At 39.0% G+C, this 18,723-nt stretch overlaps 1 protein-coding gene and 1 pseudogene across 4 annotated transcripts in view; one reads left to right on the forward strand and one right to left on the reverse strand.

The window, feature by feature from the left end:
- Nucleotides 1-18,723, reverse strand: part of ABCG2 (ATP binding cassette subfamily G member 2 (Junior blood group)) — a 144,493-nt gene that overhangs the window by 13,881 nt on the left and 111,889 nt on the right. For all 4 annotated transcript variants that reach the window (XM_041757892.1, XM_041757893.1, XM_041757891.1 and 1 more), the window contains exons 7-10: nt 13,683-13,834; nt 12,117-12,221; nt 10,940-11,172; nt 4,843-4,925 (exon numbers count right to left, since the gene is read on the reverse strand). In XM_041757892.1, coding sequence (XP_041613826.1) covers nt 4,843-4,925; nt 10,940-11,172; nt 12,117-12,221; nt 13,683-13,834 — 573 coding nt within the window. The remainder of the gene's footprint in view (nt 1-4,842; nt 4,926-10,939; nt 11,173-12,116; nt 12,222-13,682; nt 13,835-18,723) is intronic.
- On the forward strand, nt 14,368-15,958 carry LOC121492739 (annotated as a pseudogene).

The following is an 18,723-nucleotide window of genomic DNA, read 5'->3' on the forward strand; positions in this document are numbered from 1 at the left end:
TGCAACTTTCTCCACATAAGTAAGCCTACTATCAAAATAAAAGCTAATTTCAGAAATATAAGACATGCAAAAAAAGAATGAAAGAACAAGAAAGAAAGAGAAAGAAAGAAAACAAAAAAGAAAAGAAGAAATATGGGACGTGCAACAATTCAGCTCAATTTGTTAAGCCTTATATCTAACAATACTGTTATGTTTATCATGATTCTGAACTAGTAGATAGTGACATTACTTCTAAACCATATGATTTATTTTATAGTAAATACAGTTTTTATTCCTAGAGAATTTAAGATATTCTAATTCTTTTCAAGCTGGTAATCCACACCTATAATATCTACTTATTGATCCAAGTATTTCTTAAAACATCTTTTCTCTTAATATACATTAATTTGCTTAGCTATCCCTACAATAGAAGCTCATACTCTACATATGAATAAACCTCAGCTTGTCAGTTATACAGGTTAAAGAAAGAGCAGAGAGTACTTCTCTGGGATAATTCATTCTCAAACAATAGAACCAAACCACTAGCCTCCTGAGCAATTTCAAATGATTAAAAAGTAGCAGCAAGCTTAAGTCAAAAATACAAAATAAAATAAATTCAGTGGGGGCAGCCTGGGTGGCTCAGCAGTTTAGCACCCGCCTTCAGCCCAGGGCGTGATCGTGGGGTCCCAGGATCAAGTCCCATGTCAAGCTCCCTGCTTGGAGCCTGCTTCTCCCTCTGCCTGTGTCTCTCCCTGTCTCTCTCTCTGTGTCTCTCATGAATAAATAAATATAATCATAAATAAATAAATAAATACGTATACATACATACATACATACATACATACATAGATTCAGTGCCCTATTTCTCCAGAAAACATTTGAAGAAGCTGCTAAACCTCTTCTTTATTTCTCTGGATTCTTCTATAAAAATTTTTAATGGTTAGATATCCAGTTCCCCTTTAAAATTCCAGTTGAGGACAGGTTTTCCAATACTTTTTGCAAATGCTTCTCACTGTACAACATAAAAGGTCCACAAGTGATAGATCCTATGACCTATATTCTGTGCTTGGTAAAAATATGGCATCTACGGAGGGTACAAATCACCAATTACTAGCAAGCTTGGAAACGTGTGAGAGAAGAACACACTCTTCAGGAAAAGTAAAGAGGAAAAACAGTGACATAATTCAGGAAATGAGCTGCCATAATAATCTCAATGTAAAGAACCACTACATTTTATTTTATTTGAGTGAGGAATTGACTTTTATGCTGATTCTTTCATAAACAATTAGACATCAAAACAGATTCAACTTAAGCTATTGCAACTTTCTTTATACCCTTATGGTAAAATGGGAATAATACAACTCCACCTCTTGGGGCAGAAGCCTGAGCCCATGGTTTAAAGCACAGAGAACAGTGCCTGGCACAAAACAGCTTTCTACATGAAGAACTCTGCAGTCTTTGGCATTGCTGAGCATATATATTCAGAGCATTCTAGAGCCCATTACAAAGTCTCACCATGAAAAAATATTTTTAAGGGCACATAATGACTAAAATTCGGTAAGGTAAACTAACATAAGTGCTAACCATATAACAGTTGGAAAAACCTCAGGGTCATCAACCTCTCCATGGCAAACAAATAAAAAAATAGAAGAAAAAAAATATTCACAAGCAACAAAAGAAAAAAAAAATTAGATAAACTGGACTATAGCAAAATTTAAAACATTTGTGCATCAAAGGACATTATCAACAGTGAAAAGACCACCCATAGAATGTCAGAAAATATTTGCAAATTTATACTTGGTAAGGGGTTAATATTTGGAATATATGAAAGATACTTACAGTTAATCAATTTTAAAAATCTAACCAAAAAATGGGCAAAGAGTGGCACCTAGGTGGCTCAGCAGTTGAGCCTCTACCTTTGGCTCAGATTGTGATCCCAGGGTCTTGGGATCCAGTCCTGCATCAGGCAGGGAGCCTGCTTCTCCTTCTGCCTATGTCTTGGACTCTCTCTCTGTGTCTCATGAATAAATAAATAAAATCTTAAAAAAAAAAAATGGGCAAAGGATTTGAATAGACATTTCTCCAAAGAGGATACACAAATGGCCAATAAGCACATGAAAAGGTTCTCAACACCTCTAATCATTAGGTGAATGCAAATCAAAAACCACAGGAGGGGGGCAGCCCCTGCGGCACAGTGGTTTAGTGCCGCCTGTGGCTCAGGGTGTGATCCTGGAGACCCGAGATCGAGTCCCATGTTGGGCTGTGTGGAGCTTGCTTCTCCCTCTGCCTGTGTCTCTGCTTCTCTCTGTCTCTCATGAATAAATAAATAAAAATCTTAAAAAAAAAAAAAAAAAACACATGACGTATCACCTGATACCAATTAGAATGGTTATTATTATTAAAAAGAAAAAAAATAATAACAAGTTTGGTAAGGTTGTTAAGGAATTGAAACCCTTGTGTACTGCTGGTAGGAATGCAAAATGATACAGCTGCTATGGAAGACAGGATATTTTTTTTTTAAGATACATATATATTTTCTATTTATTTATGATAGTCACAGAGAGAGAGAGAGAGAGAGAGAGAGAGAGGCAGAGACATAGGCAGAGGGAGAAGCAGGCTCCATGCACCGGGAGCCCGATGTGGGATTTGATCCCGGGTCTCCAGGATCGCGCCCTAGGCCAAAGGCAGGCGCCAAACCGCTGTGCCACCCAGGGATCCCGGAAGACAGGATATTTAATAGAATTACCAAATGATCCAGTAATTCTACTTCTAGGTATAAACCAAAAGAATTTAAAGTAGAGACTCAAACAGATATTTATTTGTACATCCATATTCATAGCAGCATTGCTCAATTAGGGGCAAAAGGCAGGCTCCAAGGCAGGTCACTTTGACCTAAGATTATCTTTACTTAAAAGAATCAAGACCTGGTAGATTCAAGAAAAGCTTTTTACCTCCCCCTCAACTGCCTAAATTTACATTGGAAAGGAGAGCCTACACCAGGAAGAAAGCTATTGAGAAAGATTCCTCTTTGCCTAAGAAACTTATTTGCTAAAGAGGGCAACCTTTGTTTTCCAAACATCATCTCCCCTCTTCCAGGAAAGGTCTTTCTCCTCCTTTGTATCCTCAGATCCTGCCCGCCCTTCTCCTTAGCTCAGATAAGCATTATATGGTCTGTTTTTGGAATTTGCATGTCTGTGTGGATTTCCTGTACAGATGCTATTAAATTTGATTTTCTCCTGTTAATCTGTATCATGTCAATGTGATTCTTGGTCCTACTGGATGAACTTTGAAGAGCAAAGGAAATTCTTCCTCCCCAGCATTGACAATAGCCAAAAGGTAGAAATAACCCAAGTGTCCAAGGACAAATAAATGCATAAACAAAATATGGTGTATCTATACTGAAGAACCCCGCCCTGTAAGTAGGATCAGCCCTAATCCAGAGGCAGCCCATCCAGGTGCCTTCCTGAAGTTTTAGCAACAAAAAGCATTCTGTTTGTGATAAGAAAACCACTTCCCCCCACACCCTGATTGGAATGTCCCTGAATAGGTTCATGTTGACCTTCTGAGAAATCAACCTGGATGCTATGCGACTCCCGCGGTTCTTTTGTCTTTAAGCGTTTTTTTTCTTTTACCTTTAAAAGATGCCTGTAATTGCTAATCGGGGCTCTCTTCCTCCTCGGAGGCGGAGAGCCCGTTTGCGCAAACGTTCAATAAACCCTCTTGCTAATTGCATCTGCCTGTCTGGGGTCTGAGTCTCTGGGGCGTCCACCGGGACACGTTGGCACCCGTGAGCCAGGGTCCAACATATACAGTGGAATATTATTCAGCCTCGAAAAGGAAAGCAATCCTTCCATTCGGTACAAATGGATGAACCCTGAAGATATTATACTAAGGAAAATAAGCTAGTCACCAAAGGACAAACACTGTATGATTCCACTTATCTAAGTACCTAGAGTAGTCAAATTCAGAGACAATAAGTATAATGAAGTATAATTTCTTCCAGGCAATAAAGAAAGGGAGAATGAGGAATTATTCTTCAATATGTACAGAAACACAGTTTGGGATGATGAAGTAAGTGTTCTGGAGTTGGATGGTTTTGATAGTTGCACAGTAATGTGAATGTATCAGGCCACTTGGGTGCCTCAATCCATTAAATGTCTGACTCTTAATTTTGGCTCAGATCATGATCTCAGGGTTATGAGATTGAGCCCTGTGTCAAGCTCTGCACTCAACACGGAGTCTACTTGGAATGCTCTCTCTCTCTCTCTCTCTCTCTCTCTCTCTCTCCCCCCACCTCCCACCTCCGCCCATCCGTCTGTTTACAAGCTCAAGAAAGAAAGAAAGAAAGAAAGAAAGAAAGAAAGAAAGAAAGAAAGAAAAAATCTTTTTAAAAAATGATGGGAATGTATTTAATGCCACTGAACTGTACACTTAAAACTGGTTAAGAAGGTAAAAATTACCTGTATATTCTGTATAAATTACCACCATACACACACACACACACACACACACATATATGCATTCAGCTTTTAATTCACTGGCTTATCCTATTCCTCACTTTACACTGTGCTTATCTCAAATTCTTTTTTTTTTTTTAAGATTTTATTTATTCATGAGAGACACGCATGGGGCAGGGGTGGGGGGTGGGGGCGTGCAGAGACATAGGCAGGGAGAAAAGCAGGCTCCATGCAGGGAGCCCGACATGGGACTCGATCCCGGGGCTCCAGGATCACGCCCCTGGGCTGAAGGCGGTGCTAAACCACTAGCCACCCGGGCTGCCCTTATCTCAAATTCTTCATGGATTTTCATAAGCTTGAAAGATGTAACAGCACTTTCTCAAAATCAAGATCCAAATTTACTCACCTATTCTGGATTCCTGTAGAATCATTTTTTAGATCATAGAAAATGGCACCTAAAACCAATCCCAGGATGACTGTTACAATTATCTTTTCAAAAAGAAAAAGAAAAACAAGTTTTAATTAAAGGTAAAAAGTTTTTTTAAAAAGGTAAGAACCTAACACACCACTGATTACTATAAAATACGAGGCTACATAATCCAATTTCTCCATTGAGATAAATACTTCCAATGGTTCAGCCAAAGTCCTTGGGAGTGTATATTATTTGGCTCCTTTCTAAATTAAAAAATAATTTATCTGTGTGCTGGGGAGGCTGATAGAACACAGTAGACCCCTGGAATGCTAAGGTTCCTCCCAGTGATTTGCCAGGCCAGCTCAAGGTCCAGTCCAGGCCATCAGGCCTGGGAAGGCCATATCCAGAAGGGGAATAATGCCAGTGCCTGGCTAAGTCACTTGAGGAATAAAGTCCAAGTGACTAGCAGCTCTGCCTGAACTCTCAACCTTTGTGCTAGTGAGCATGCAGTTTCATATTTCAAGGGGTTCAAATAAAAACAGGATATCTTTACTTTTACCATTATAAATAAATAAAATTTTTCAAGCACACATAAAAAAATTCTGACAATGTTATTCTGTGTGATAAGGAAGCAGGGGTAAGCTGAGACCCGCCTACCTGACCTAGCAGGCAGGGCATGCCTATACTGAAAAAGTGCACTGTCATTGCCACCAAAGCATTCAGCTAGCTGTCTCTGACGGTACTCAAATGCTTCCACTACCCATTCTCTTGTCACTGCTTCTAGAAACCTCAGTCCGAGGGCCTAGAGCCAACAGTGTAGAAGCAACCTGCTATTTATTTGCCACTGTTACCTATATTGGCTTACTCGGTCTGTTTGAGGCCTCCTAAGACGACTGCATAAACATCACTTTTGTTTTTAAGACTGATAAAATATCTATTAAGGACACTTCTATAAGCAAAGGATTAAGGGTTATACTATAATAGAATTTATTTTTTATTTTTTAGAAATCTTAGTTTCTTTTTTTTTTTTTTTTAAGATTTTATTTATTTATTCATGAGACACACAGAGAGAGAGAGAGAGAGAGGCAGACACAGGCAGAAGGAGAAGCAGGCTCCATGCAGGGAGCCCAACGAGGGACTCGATCCCGGGACTCCAGGATCATGCTCTGGGCGGAAGGCAGGTGCTAAACCGCTGAACCACCCAGGGATACCCTACGATAGAATTTATTTAAGAAAATTCTTATTATACTTTCATATTGTATTAAGTATAAAAATATATGAAATGCTCATCTAAAGAAAAAATATCCAACCATGTATCTCAGAACCTTCAAAGTTAAAAAAATCTCAGTACTACAACAGCATAATAGTATCAAGATAAGTCTATTTTGACATGAAGCAAACAAAACTGGAAAACAGGATCATGATCTGTGAAGGCTAGCCTGTGAATACTACCATCTGGAGAAAATATGATCTGAGATGTCTTCAAAATCCCCTTGCTAGAGACACCTGGGTGGCTCAGCCGTTTAGCGCCTGCCTTTGGCCCAGGGTCTGATCCTGGAATCCTAGGATTGAGTCCTGCATCAGACTCCCTGCAGGGGGCCTGCTTCTCCCTCTGACTGTGTCTCTGCCTCTCTCTCTGCATGTCTCTCATGAATGGATGAATAAAATCTTTAAAAAAAAAAAAATCCTTTGCTAATAAGACAGTCAGAAATTTGGAAAAAAATCTATTACCCTGGTATAACTTTCATTAACCTAAGAATATACTGCATTTCATGCCAACAGATTAAACTCCCAAAATAAATGATGAACCATTATCGTGTGCAAATGTGTATGTATACAAGTCTCTACTTTCAGACAATATAACTTCAAGAATATTCAGAATTTTTAAACTGGACACTACATGCTTGTTTCTTTTGAATTCAAATTTTATCTTATACTAACAGACTGTCAGTATTATCATTAGGATGTTTGCTGAAAGTTTCAAAGTTCTCAAAGTATTTTCAAAGTCAGCTTTCAAACGTATTGACAAAATGATTAATCTCATAATTTTGTCATGCTTTCACAAGGTGTATCTGTTATTCTTTCTTGCATTACAGAAAAGAAAAAGAAAACAAGCAAACTGAACATTGCTCAACAGAGCACACAAAGACACTATCTATGAGGTTTCTGCTGAATAAGGGGGAAGGGAATCCCTTATATATGTTATTCTGTCTTGTTCAAATGTGCTTAGCAACCTATCACAAGGTGAGTGCTGAGGGATAATTACAGCCATCACTCGAGAAACTAATCCATAGTCAAATATTAAATACGCCAATAGAAAAAAAGGTATCTCTAAGAGTTATGATAGTATTTTCCAAATTGACTTGATCAGAAAGATCATGGCACATTAAATGAATATCAAATCCTTTTATACAGATGATCCACTTACTCCAAGATCATCCAAATACAACCTTTGGTTAAATGGCATTATCAGAAGCAAAGTCTGAATCACATATATGACTAGTTGAAATCTAAGTATGGCTGTAATATTATTACCAATAGGAGACTTATCAGCAGGAAACCATAAAGCAATTTAATACCTCACATCCAAACACTTCGAGAAGTAAACAACATACACACGAGATTAAAAACACTAAACCAAAGGTCAGCAAGCTGGGGTCCACAGGCAAACATGGCCAGTCGCCAACTTCTGTTCAGCCCTCTAGCTAAGAATAGTTTTTACCACTTTTTTTAATGGTTGGGGAAAAAAGAGTGAGAGAAGAAGAATATTTCTTGCCACATGGAATTTAAATGAAATTCAAAGTTGTGTCTATCAGTGAAGTTTTAATGGAACACAGCCATACTCCCTTGCTTGTGTATTACCTATGGCTCCCTTCTCGCTAAAATGGCAGAGTGGACTCCCTGAGACAAAGACCACAGGTCTACAAAGCTGAAAGTATTTTACTACCTAGCCCTTCACAAATAAAGGTTTGCCTGCTCCAGTCTTACATTAACATTCCAGCATGTGCAAATCTGAACGGCAGATGCTCAGAGACAGATGCAATGTTCTATCTTTATTCTGTGGGATTGCCATGCATCTGAGCATTGTTAGGACTCCTTTTGTGAAACTGAGTTCCCCGAGGAGGCATGTAGGCTGCGTATAACCTGGAAACACTAGGCCTGGGTTTGTGCAGAAGAAAGCCTAGCAACAAAAGATGCAGAATCATAGTGGATTAGAAATAGCTCCACCATCTAGAAAGGGGAACCCTCACACTGCTGGTAGGAATGCAAACTGGTGCAGCCACTCTGGAAGAGTACAGAGGTTCCTCAAAAAGTTAAAAAGAGAGCTACCCTACAATCCAGCAACTGTGCTATTAGGTATTTATCCAAAGAATACAAAAACACTAATTTGAAAGGATACATGCACCGCTATGTTTATAGCAGCATTATCTCCAATAGCCAAATGACAGAAAGAGCCCAAATGTCCATACAGGTGGATAAAGAGGTGGTATACACATACAATGGAATATTATTCATCCTTAAAAAAAATGAAATCATGCCATATGCAATGATGGGGATGGAGCTAGAGAGTATAATGCTGAGCAAAATAAGTCAGAGAAAGACAAATACCATATGATTTCACTCATATGTGGAATTTAAGAAACAAAACAAATTATCATGGTGGCGGGGAGGGGTAAACCAAGAAACAGACTTAACTATAGAGAACAAACTGATGGTTACCAGAGGAAAGATGGGTGGGGGATGGGTTAAATAGGTGCTGGGGATTAAGGAGCGCGCTTGTTGGGATGAGCACCAGGTGCTGTATTGGAGTACTGAATCACTGAATGGTACACCTGAAATAAATACTATACTGCATGTTAACTAACTGGAATTTAATTAAAACCTTAATTAAGTCCAGAGCTACCATATATGTGACTTGGACAAGATACTTTTAAACCAATTTCAGAGAAAAGAGAAATTTACATTATTTTCCAAGTAAAAAAACCATAATGCATAAATCACACTAAAGAATCAACACTGTCACATTATCTCACTGTTGGAACAATAGGTAACGAGGTTGACATTATTTGTCAGACTCATTTCCAAATGATATCAAATCTACTCTAAAAGAATAAAAATTTAACTTTGATAGTGCACAGAAGTACACATTCTGACAGAAATGCGAAATAAGGGCAGCCCAGGTGGCTCAGCAGTTTAATCACTGTCTTCAACCCAGGGCCTGATCCTGAAGACCCGGAATAGAGTCCCACGTCGAGTTTCCTGCATGGGGCCTGCTTCTCCCTCTGCCTGTGTCTCTGCCTCTCTCTCTCTGTGTGTCTCTCATGAATAAATAAAATTTAAAAATCTTAAAAAAAAAGAAAAAAGAAATGTGAAATAATAGTAGCAAAACGTTTGGAGCAATTAGCAGTATTTCCCAGGGTTGGAGACTCTGGGTATTAATAGTTAGAATTAATTCTTGGTATTAATACTGAAGTACAAAAATTATAGTTCACATGGTGAGAAGTCAGTAATATTTAAGATTGACTTATTTGAGTGAGAGAGACGGAGAGAGAGCACACCTGTGTGCACACACAAACATGGGTAGGGGAGTGAGCAGAGGGAGAGAGTCTTAAGCAGATTTCACTCTGTGCATGGAACCCAACACAGGATTCAATCCCACAACTCTGAGTTTACAACTGGAGATGAAACCAAGAGTTGGCCACTATGCCATTGCCATTCAGGTGTCCCAAGAAGTCAGCAATATCTTCTTAGTGCCAACAGCATGCCATCTTTTGGTACTCAACAGAAATTCAATAATTGATAATAAAATAACCCCCAAAATAACCAGCTAAACTGATTTGCTTAGAAACATGGATCGATGAACTGGGAATACTCGTTTTGTATGATAGAGCACCTGAGAGTAACAGAACAATAAAAGGGGAATAATCAACAATTATCAACAGAGTCGGCCAAAAGAGGAAAATAACATGATTTTGTCTTTATCAAAAGAAAGTTAATCTGATAGTAAAGAGCCTTATTTAACAGAATTTAAGCCTGCTTACTAGGTTGTGTGAACTGCAAACTGGCTTAGGTACCTAGTGCTCTCCTAAGATTGAACCCCTAAATTAGAAAGGTCAATTATGAGGAGCAGCACTGGCACATAGGCTCTTCCCTCAGAAAGAAGCTAGCCCCTATGATCTTCAGGTACATTCAGTGAATTCTAGAGACAGGCTTCCCTGGCCACTTGATTTCAAATGCCATTAAGCCCTTTCCGCTCTCTTCCATTCTCCCACTCTCCTTTTCTTTCCACTTCTCTTCCTTTCCCCACCACTCTGCTTAAACTTTCTCCATAGCTCCTTTTACCATATGACTTGCTACATAGTTCAATCCTGTCTGAATTTGTCATCTGTCACTCCTCATAGGAAGAAAAACTCTATGAGAATTGGAGTTTTAGGGGCACCTGGGTGACTTAGTGATTAGGTGTCTGCCTTTGGCTTAGGTCATGATCCCAGGCTCTTGGGATCAAGTCCCACACCAGGCTCCTCACAGGGAGCCTGATTCTCCCTCTGCCTATGTCTCTGCCTCTCTGTGTGTCTCTCATGAATAAATAAATAAAATCTTAAAAAAAAAAAGAGAGAGAGAGAGAGAATGAGAGAGAGAAAGAACAAGGGTTTTATTTTTCCCATTTTGTTCACTTCCATATACAAGCTCTCAAAATGCCACACATGGTCAGTAAGAACTTGTTGAATGAGTCAGAAAATGAATATGTGCAGCTACCAGAAAATTCTAAGTCTGGCTAAACATTTCCTTTATTTCACAATCTTTGAAGATTTTTCTACAAAGATTATCCATTACAGCTAGTCTAAATAAATAAAAATTCTTAATTTTGTAGTAAAAAAAAAAAAAAAAAACTAAAAAAATTTTCCACAAGTAAAAATTTCATGGTGTTTTTTACTTTGTTCTATTGGATGTTTTTATATCCCAAATGGAGTAGGGATAAATAAATGTAAGTTTGAGTAGAAGATAAGCATAATCCTAAAAGACTTTATATCAGAACCTAATGTTCCCACATGAGTATGTCCCAGCATTATCAGAAGAATCTGTCAGTTACCTGAGCGATAGAGGCCTGGGGATTACCCAGTAAATTTTTGAATGAACGCTTGGAAATCCATTTGAGTTGCTGACAGAAGGAGGTGGCATATGTGATCTCCTTAAAGGCTGAGCTCTTCCTTTTCTGACTCTTTGAGAGTTGATCTAACTCCTCTTTTGTTTTTCTGCAGAAGTCAGAATTGGCATAAAATTCAGCTATTCTTTCTATGAATGAAGGCTCTTCAGTCACCTTGACTTTGGAATAAAAGTAGATAAAAAAGGGAAACATTATTAATAAAATAACAACTGATTTAGACCATTTTTCTGTAACTCTTCTCTAGATTCCTTGTTACCATCTTAATTCTAATGCCTAAGTATAAAAAATTATTAGATCTAGCATTGCTTTACAAGATTAGAAAAATACAGTTAATTGTCCGACTACTTCCATAAACTTATAAATACAGCAAATCTACTGACCATAAACTTATAAATACAGCAAACCTCCTCACCTATTTGAACCCTAATTCTTTTAAAATAGACCTCTTACCATAGGGAGTTATAATTCCTAATATACAAACCTGGTCCTTGTTTTCTTCTATATACAAATATATAAACTGCCAAGTTTCTTATTTCAAAACATTATATAAACAATGACATTTTTAATGAAAATTTCCCTTATAAGTGACACTATCACATAAATACTCATTTATAAATTAAATAAAAAATATAGCACTCGTGGAAAACAAGATCTATGTTGACCAGTGCTATAGAGTGAATGTGTTCCCTCAAGAATTATATGCTGATGTGTGATGATATTTGAAAGGTGATTAAGTCATAGGAGTGTAGCCCTAATTAATGAGATTAGTACCCTTATAAAAGAGGCCCCTCCTCACTTCCATCATGGAAGTGGTCACCCATCTTTGAACCAGGAAGCGGGTCCTCAACAGACACTGAGTCTATAGGTATCTTCACCTTGGACTTCCAGCTCCAGAACTGGGAGAAGCAAATGTTTACTGTTTAAGCTACCTAGTGTAAGGCATCTTTGTTACAGCAGTCCAAAAGGACTAGGACAACTGCTATCAGAAGACAGCATTAATATAAATTCATAAATCCATGTGTTAATGAGCTGCCACATTGTTAAACTTCCACCAATTCAGTTAGGTAATAATCTGTGACTCTCAACAGATTCATTCACATACCTTCACCTTCTTGGTCCTCTCTGTTTAATACCACAGCAGAGGAGTCTCCATTAATGACATCCAAGAAGAAGTCTGCAGGGTTATTATAGGGCTCACAATGGTAACCTACAAAAGGAAGTACAAACTTGATGGTCTTGGAAAGTAAAAACTCACTTTCAGAGGTGAGAGAGGTGAGGCGGGGAAGAGAGTCAACTTCTCCCTCATCTTATTTTTTTTTCCCCCTCTTCTTTCACTGATTCACACTTTCTTCTTATATATTCAATCACATAATATTTCAACAATGCTCTGTCTTCCAGAAAAACAACATATTCAAAACCAACCTTGGACTCCCAGGAAGTCTTCATAGTTGGTCCTTACCCATCATAATTCATAGGACCTGAAACAGCTATCAGTATGCTCTGATGCTTATCAGAACTGCTTCAAAAATCTAAATATAGGTCCAAGGGGGAAAAAAGCTAAGTTAAAAGAAAAAAAGCTGTAGCTAAGACTAGGACTAGAGCTCCTCAAAACAAGACAACAAGCAAAGAATATGCACAGCAAGATTGCATTTGGGAAAAACCAGGGACGTGTTCTGTTATCCAAGTTCACCTAGTGACTGCCAAATGATCATCTGTTGTGCTGTCATAATTCCAATATAGAGAACAAATCACCAGAGCAGCATCCCCAGTAGAATGTGCCTGGGACAGCATAGCTTAATGCTTATCTCAACTTCTTGAGGCATGATCCTCTGAACTCAACCTGGTCTGTAGTCTGACTATAGGTTCATTTCCCCTAAACTCCCTAGAACTGTGTGTGCTTATTCACTTTAAATGAGAGAAATTAAAAAAAAAAAATTCAGAAGATGGCTAGGAAATATTTAAAACTATATTTGGAGTCATAATCCATCTATATCACCATCTATAATCATATCCAAATATCTCTAAAATGAAGCAGATTGCATGAGTCATTAAAAAATATATATATATTTCCATTGTAAAGAGAACCAGGCAGCTCAAACAGTCAGAAGCCCTCAAAGTAAGACTTACAACTAGTCATTCTATTGACTAGTAAGAACTCCTACCCCCTTAAGGCCTAAATCTGTAATTTAATGTTACTAGAAAATTTTAAATAGCATCTTCATGAACCCCCACCAAAGCAGACCAACATCTACAAGGAGATAAAATTAGAAAGCCTGATCCATAATCTAGACAAGAAGACAAACTATTTACAGATATTATTAGGCCTTTTCAAAAATGCTCAACTGACAGATAACTATGAGTCCAACATATTTACTAAACTGTTAGGGAAATGTCACCAGAACCAGGAAGCAGATCACATACACGCCCAGGAGAATTATTCGTACATACATATGCAGGCATACTCAAATAGGACAGAAAAGAGACCTAAACAACTAGCACTGTAAACAATGAAGAAAAAATTCTAGCATCAAACTAACCCAAAATGTTTTGGAGTGGCAGAAGCCATAGTGTGTATATTCAAAGATCAAACAGCACTCTTATAGACCTCCTTTACTCTCTTTCAGGATTGTTAATAAAGGATCTTACTGCACGAAAAAGTCCAGCATACCCACTGACGCAAAGAACCCCAAGGCCTCCTGGGCAGGCCCATGGAACATCAGTTTTCCTGCAGCCAACAAGGTGAGGCTATCAAACAACTTGAAGATAGAATAACGAGGCTGATGAATGGAGAAGATGATTGTTCGTCCCTGTTCAGACATCCTAAGTTAAAAAAGAAAAATAAGTCATTAAACATCTGAAACTTAAACATCATGGCAACTTTATTCCTGCCTTCAGATCATCTGTTCTTAGTTCAATTTGATTTCTTCTTACTAACTTCTCATTTCATATTGTTTGATAGTTAGGGGACCTAAATTCAGTCCTCTCATAAAACACTAGGGTTTCTAAAGTATGTTCCATGGGCAGTCTACATCAACCAGAGTATTAATGAAAAATGCAGATCCATGGACAGTTTTCTCAGACCTAATGGGCCTAGTGAATCCGTATTTCTAACAAACACCCAGATAATCTGTAAGTACTGTCGTGTTTGAAAACATATCATGTACTAAATATTAAAATGATAGTTGTATGCCTCATTCTCACTGATCTTTTAAATCTCCTGGCTCTTTAGGAATTGGTTTTCATTCTTTGCCCTGATACAATTAGTATTACTGAGTACTTACTATGTCTTTGCTACATACTTAATAGATAACCTTATCTCAATTTTTACAATACTGTTAAGAGGTAGTACCAGGGAAGAAGATGGCACTCACCAGCTTTTTACCTGCACCTACTCAACTACCTCAGGACCAGCTTGAGGCTGAAGAAAAAGCAAGATCCCAGAGATCAAGACAGACCTCACTGGTCTCATCCCAAAGAGAACCTCCCCCATATGGGTACAGGAAAGGCTGGATACCTCGATTATTAGAGGATTTTGGAAATGGAAGTGCTTTTCCAGAGATCCATGTGGCCCAGTATCCAATGGATATGGGACGAAAGAAAAAAAATGTCAAATGCACTGGCCATTCAGGTGGATGCTGAAGGAAAAATTAAATATGATGCAATAGCTTGGCAAGGACAGTCAAAAGACAAGGTCACTTATTCATGACCTGGTTTCCAAGTCATGAATGCAGATGATCCAGATCTTCAAAGACCTGATGAAGAAGCCATTAAAAAGATAACAGAAAAGACAAGAGTAGCCATAGAAAAATCTGTATCACAGAAGGTGCTGCAGCCATGCCAGTTCGAGCTGCTGATAAACTGGCTCCTGCTCAGTGTATTCAATACACAGCATCTCAGCAAGGAGTGGCTTTCAACTCTGGAGCTAAACAGAGTTATTCGGATGGTGGAAATGAAGAAAGATCCAATGGAGCCTCCAAGGTTCAAGATTAATAAGAGAATTTCCCAAGGACCACCTTCTCCTCCTGCACCTGTCATGCATTCTCCTAGCCGAAAGATGACTGTGTAGGAGCAACAAGAGTGGAAGATTCCTCCTTGTATTTCAAACTGGAAAAATGCAAAGGGGTATACAACTCCATTAGACAAACATCTGGAAAGGCCGGCAAACAGTTCACATCAATGAGAACTTTGCTAAGCTGGCTTCTATATTGCTGATCGGAAAGCTCGTGAGGCTATAGAAATGCTGCTCAAGTAGAGAGAAAGATGGCACAAAAAGAAAAGGAGAAACATGAAGAGAAACTTAGAGAAATGGCCCAGAAAGCTAGAGAGAGAAGAAGAAGAGCTGGGATTAAAACCCATGTGGAAAAAGAAGATGGGGAGACACGTGAGAGGGATGAAATCCGGCATGACAGGCAAAAAGAGAGACAGCAACTGGACTCTTTCCAGGACAGCTCCTGATTAAGAGGTCAAAACTACAGAGAAATGAAAATCGAGATATCAGTGAAGTCACTGCTCTTGGTGTGCCCAATCCACGGACGTCCAATGAAGTTCAGTATGACCAAAGGCTCTTCAATGAGTCCAAGGGTATGGACAGTGGTTTTGCAGGTGGAGAAGATGAAATTTACTACGTTTATGATCAAGCCTGGAGAGGTGGTAAAGATATGGCCCAGAATATTTACAGGCCCAGTAGAAATCTGGACAAGGACATGTATGGTGATGACCTAGAAGCCAGAATAAAGGCCAACAGATTTGTTCCCGATAAGGAATTTTCTGGTTCAAACAGTAAGCAAAGAGGCCGAGAAGGACCAGTTCAGTTTGAGGAAGATCCTTTTGGTTTGGACAAGTTTTTGAAAGAGGCCAAACAATACCATGGCTCTAAAAGACCCTCAGATAGCAGCCACCCCAAGGAACATTGAGCATGAAGGCAAGAAGAGGAGGAAGGAGTAGATGCACCTCTCTTCAAAGTGAATGAACTTTTATCCATAACCCTAATGATGCAAGTCAGATGGGGGAATACTTTGTAAGTGGCCAGGATAAAAAACAAATCTCGGTGTCAGCACTACTTTTTATTATGGGAGTAAGGGGGGGGATGGAAAATTCTTTGAACTATTTAGTTTTTTTTAAAGAGTGGGCTGTGTTTGTGCTTCTCCTACCTTTTGGCATTTTTAGAACATACAGCCCCACACATGAAATTAAGACCACTTCCTTTTCTGTGACATTAGTACTTTGGGATTAATATTTTGTGTAAGAATGACTGCTGATGAATAAAGTTGCCCCAACCACAGTGAGTATAAGGATGTTCACATACTGGACCTATCCTGCCAAAAGACATTTGCCCCTATTACCTTCTGTTGTAATTTGGAGTGGGGAAAAATAATAATAATAATAATAATAATAATAATAATAACTTGGAGTGGGGAAAGTAAGCTCTTGCTCGGTGCCACTATTTGTTTCAAATAAAAACACTTAAACAACAAAAAAAAGAGGTAGTACCAATGCTATTTTTTTTTATATTTTTTTAAAGATTTTATTTATTTATTCATGAGAGACACAGAGAGAAGGAGGCAGAGACACAGGCAGAGGGAGAAGCAGGCTCCACGCAGGGAGCCCGACATGGGACTCGATCCCGGGTCTCCAAGATCACACTCCGGGCTGCAGGCGGCGCTAAACCGCTGTGCCACTGGGGCTGCCCAGTACCAATACTATTATTACCTTTATGTTACAGATAAGACTTAGAAGGGGGCACCTGGGTGGCTCAGTCGCTTAAGCATCTGTCTCTTGGTTTCGGCTCAGGTCATGATCTTAGAGTGGAGAGATCCAGCCTGGAGTAGGGTTCACACTCAGTGCAGAGTCTGCTTGTCCCTCTCCCTCTATTCCTCCCCACCCCAACTTGCTCCCCCCCCCAAATAAATAAAGAAAATCTTTAAAAACAAACACACAAACAAACAAACAGAATTAATTAGAGGATTGAGCAACTGGTCCTAAGCGTTACAGTTAATAAGGAGCAAGGCTGATCCCTGGCTGGTCTGATTCCATGGCCAAAACACTGTTAAACTACCTTTACACAGGAGTTACTACTTACAGATAGAAGAAACAAAGGCCAAAATCACTGTTGAAAACCTGTCATTATTGAAAATATTTTGTGAGAGGTATCGTCAATTTAAGTATTTTCTAAGCACCTACTACATGCTAGCAGTGTGTACAAGCTTGCTCTGCCTCAAAGAGGATCAGGCCACTAGATTAACCATTGCAGTACAGTGTGGAATAAGAGAAGCTGAGAAGCAAAATAGAAGACTATAAGCCAGTCTGAAGATATATATTAGTAGTAAATCAAAGGAGCCAACCAGAATAAGCCCAGAAGAGAAAATGTAGTCAAGCTGAAGGAATGTGGCAAACAAAATTGCAATAACAAGGTCTCTTAAGGAGACCATGAGTAGTTCTGTGTCAGTGCAGAGCCCTGGTGTATGTGTGGGGATGATCAGGGCTGAGGGAGGGCAAGAAGCTAGGAAAAGGCACCACAACAAAATACAAGTCCATGATGAATCCTTTCACCCAGAAGCTGCAGCTTTAGTCAGAAGGCAAGAAAGCCGGTGAAGGACTCGAGGAAGCAAGAAAGTGCTTTGGTGTGACAGCCTAGTGGCCTGAGGACCAATGGCATCAGTATCACTATCTCCTATGAGACATGTAGACTCTTGGACTCCATCCCAGAGCTGTAGAAATAAAATCTGATTTTTAACAAGACCCCAGTGATTAGTGTGCACAGCAGAGTGTGAGAAATTCTAGGTGAGAGCCCTCCAGCACAAGGAAAGATGCTTGTGTGCTAACTAGTACAAACAGAACGAAACATTAACATAATCCAGTATTCCACATCAATTCACTGTTCTCTAACGAACACTGTAAACACACTTAGAGATAACAAAAATATCATGCATTGTCTAACTGAACCTGAACCCTAGACCCATTACTTGGCATATACACTTATATGTGTAACTGCCATCTCAAACTTAGGATGTCTAAAATCTTCCCTTTTCTCCTTATCCCAGCATAGAGACTTGCTTATGAGAGCATAAGCATCTGAGGCAGTAAAGTAATGATAAGGAGAGAATGGATATCATTTATATGAAGATGTGTATGTGGCAGCTTTTAAGAAATTGGGGTGATAAGGAGCAGTCCCAGAGGAGGTAGGGGCAGAAGGAATGGCCAGGATCACCAGGAAATTAATTATATTAACAATCAAGGTAGTAAATATATTGAAATAATGACAGCTAAGTTTTTGCCTGTCTAAAAAATCATTTACAAACACAGGGCAAAAATTAAAAAAGGACATTCAAGACTGGATTAGGGATGCCTGGGTGGCTCAGTGGTTGAGCATCTGCCTTCAGCTCAGGTCACGACCCCCGAGTCTTGGGATCGAGACCCACAGCGGGCTCCCTGCATGGAGCCTGCTTCTCCCTCTGTCTGTGTCTCTGCCTCTTTCTCTGTGTCTCTCATGAATAAATAAATACAATCTTTTAAAAAAAAAAAAAAAAAAGACTGGATTAGACCAGATTGGAAATACTATGCACTCATGGGTTTTTTAATATACACAAGCTAACAGAATAATAGTTACAGGTGTATGTTTGCATGTATCATTCCATTCAAGCTATATATAAACATAATAAATTAAGATTCCATATATTTTCCAAATAAAATATAGAAATAAGGGCACCTGG

This window comes from Vulpes lagopus, chromosome 6, assembly GCF_018345385.1.
Source record: "Vulpes lagopus strain Blue_001 chromosome 6, ASM1834538v1, whole genome shotgun sequence".
NCBI lineage: Eukaryota > Metazoa > Chordata > Mammalia > Carnivora > Canidae > Vulpes > Vulpes lagopus.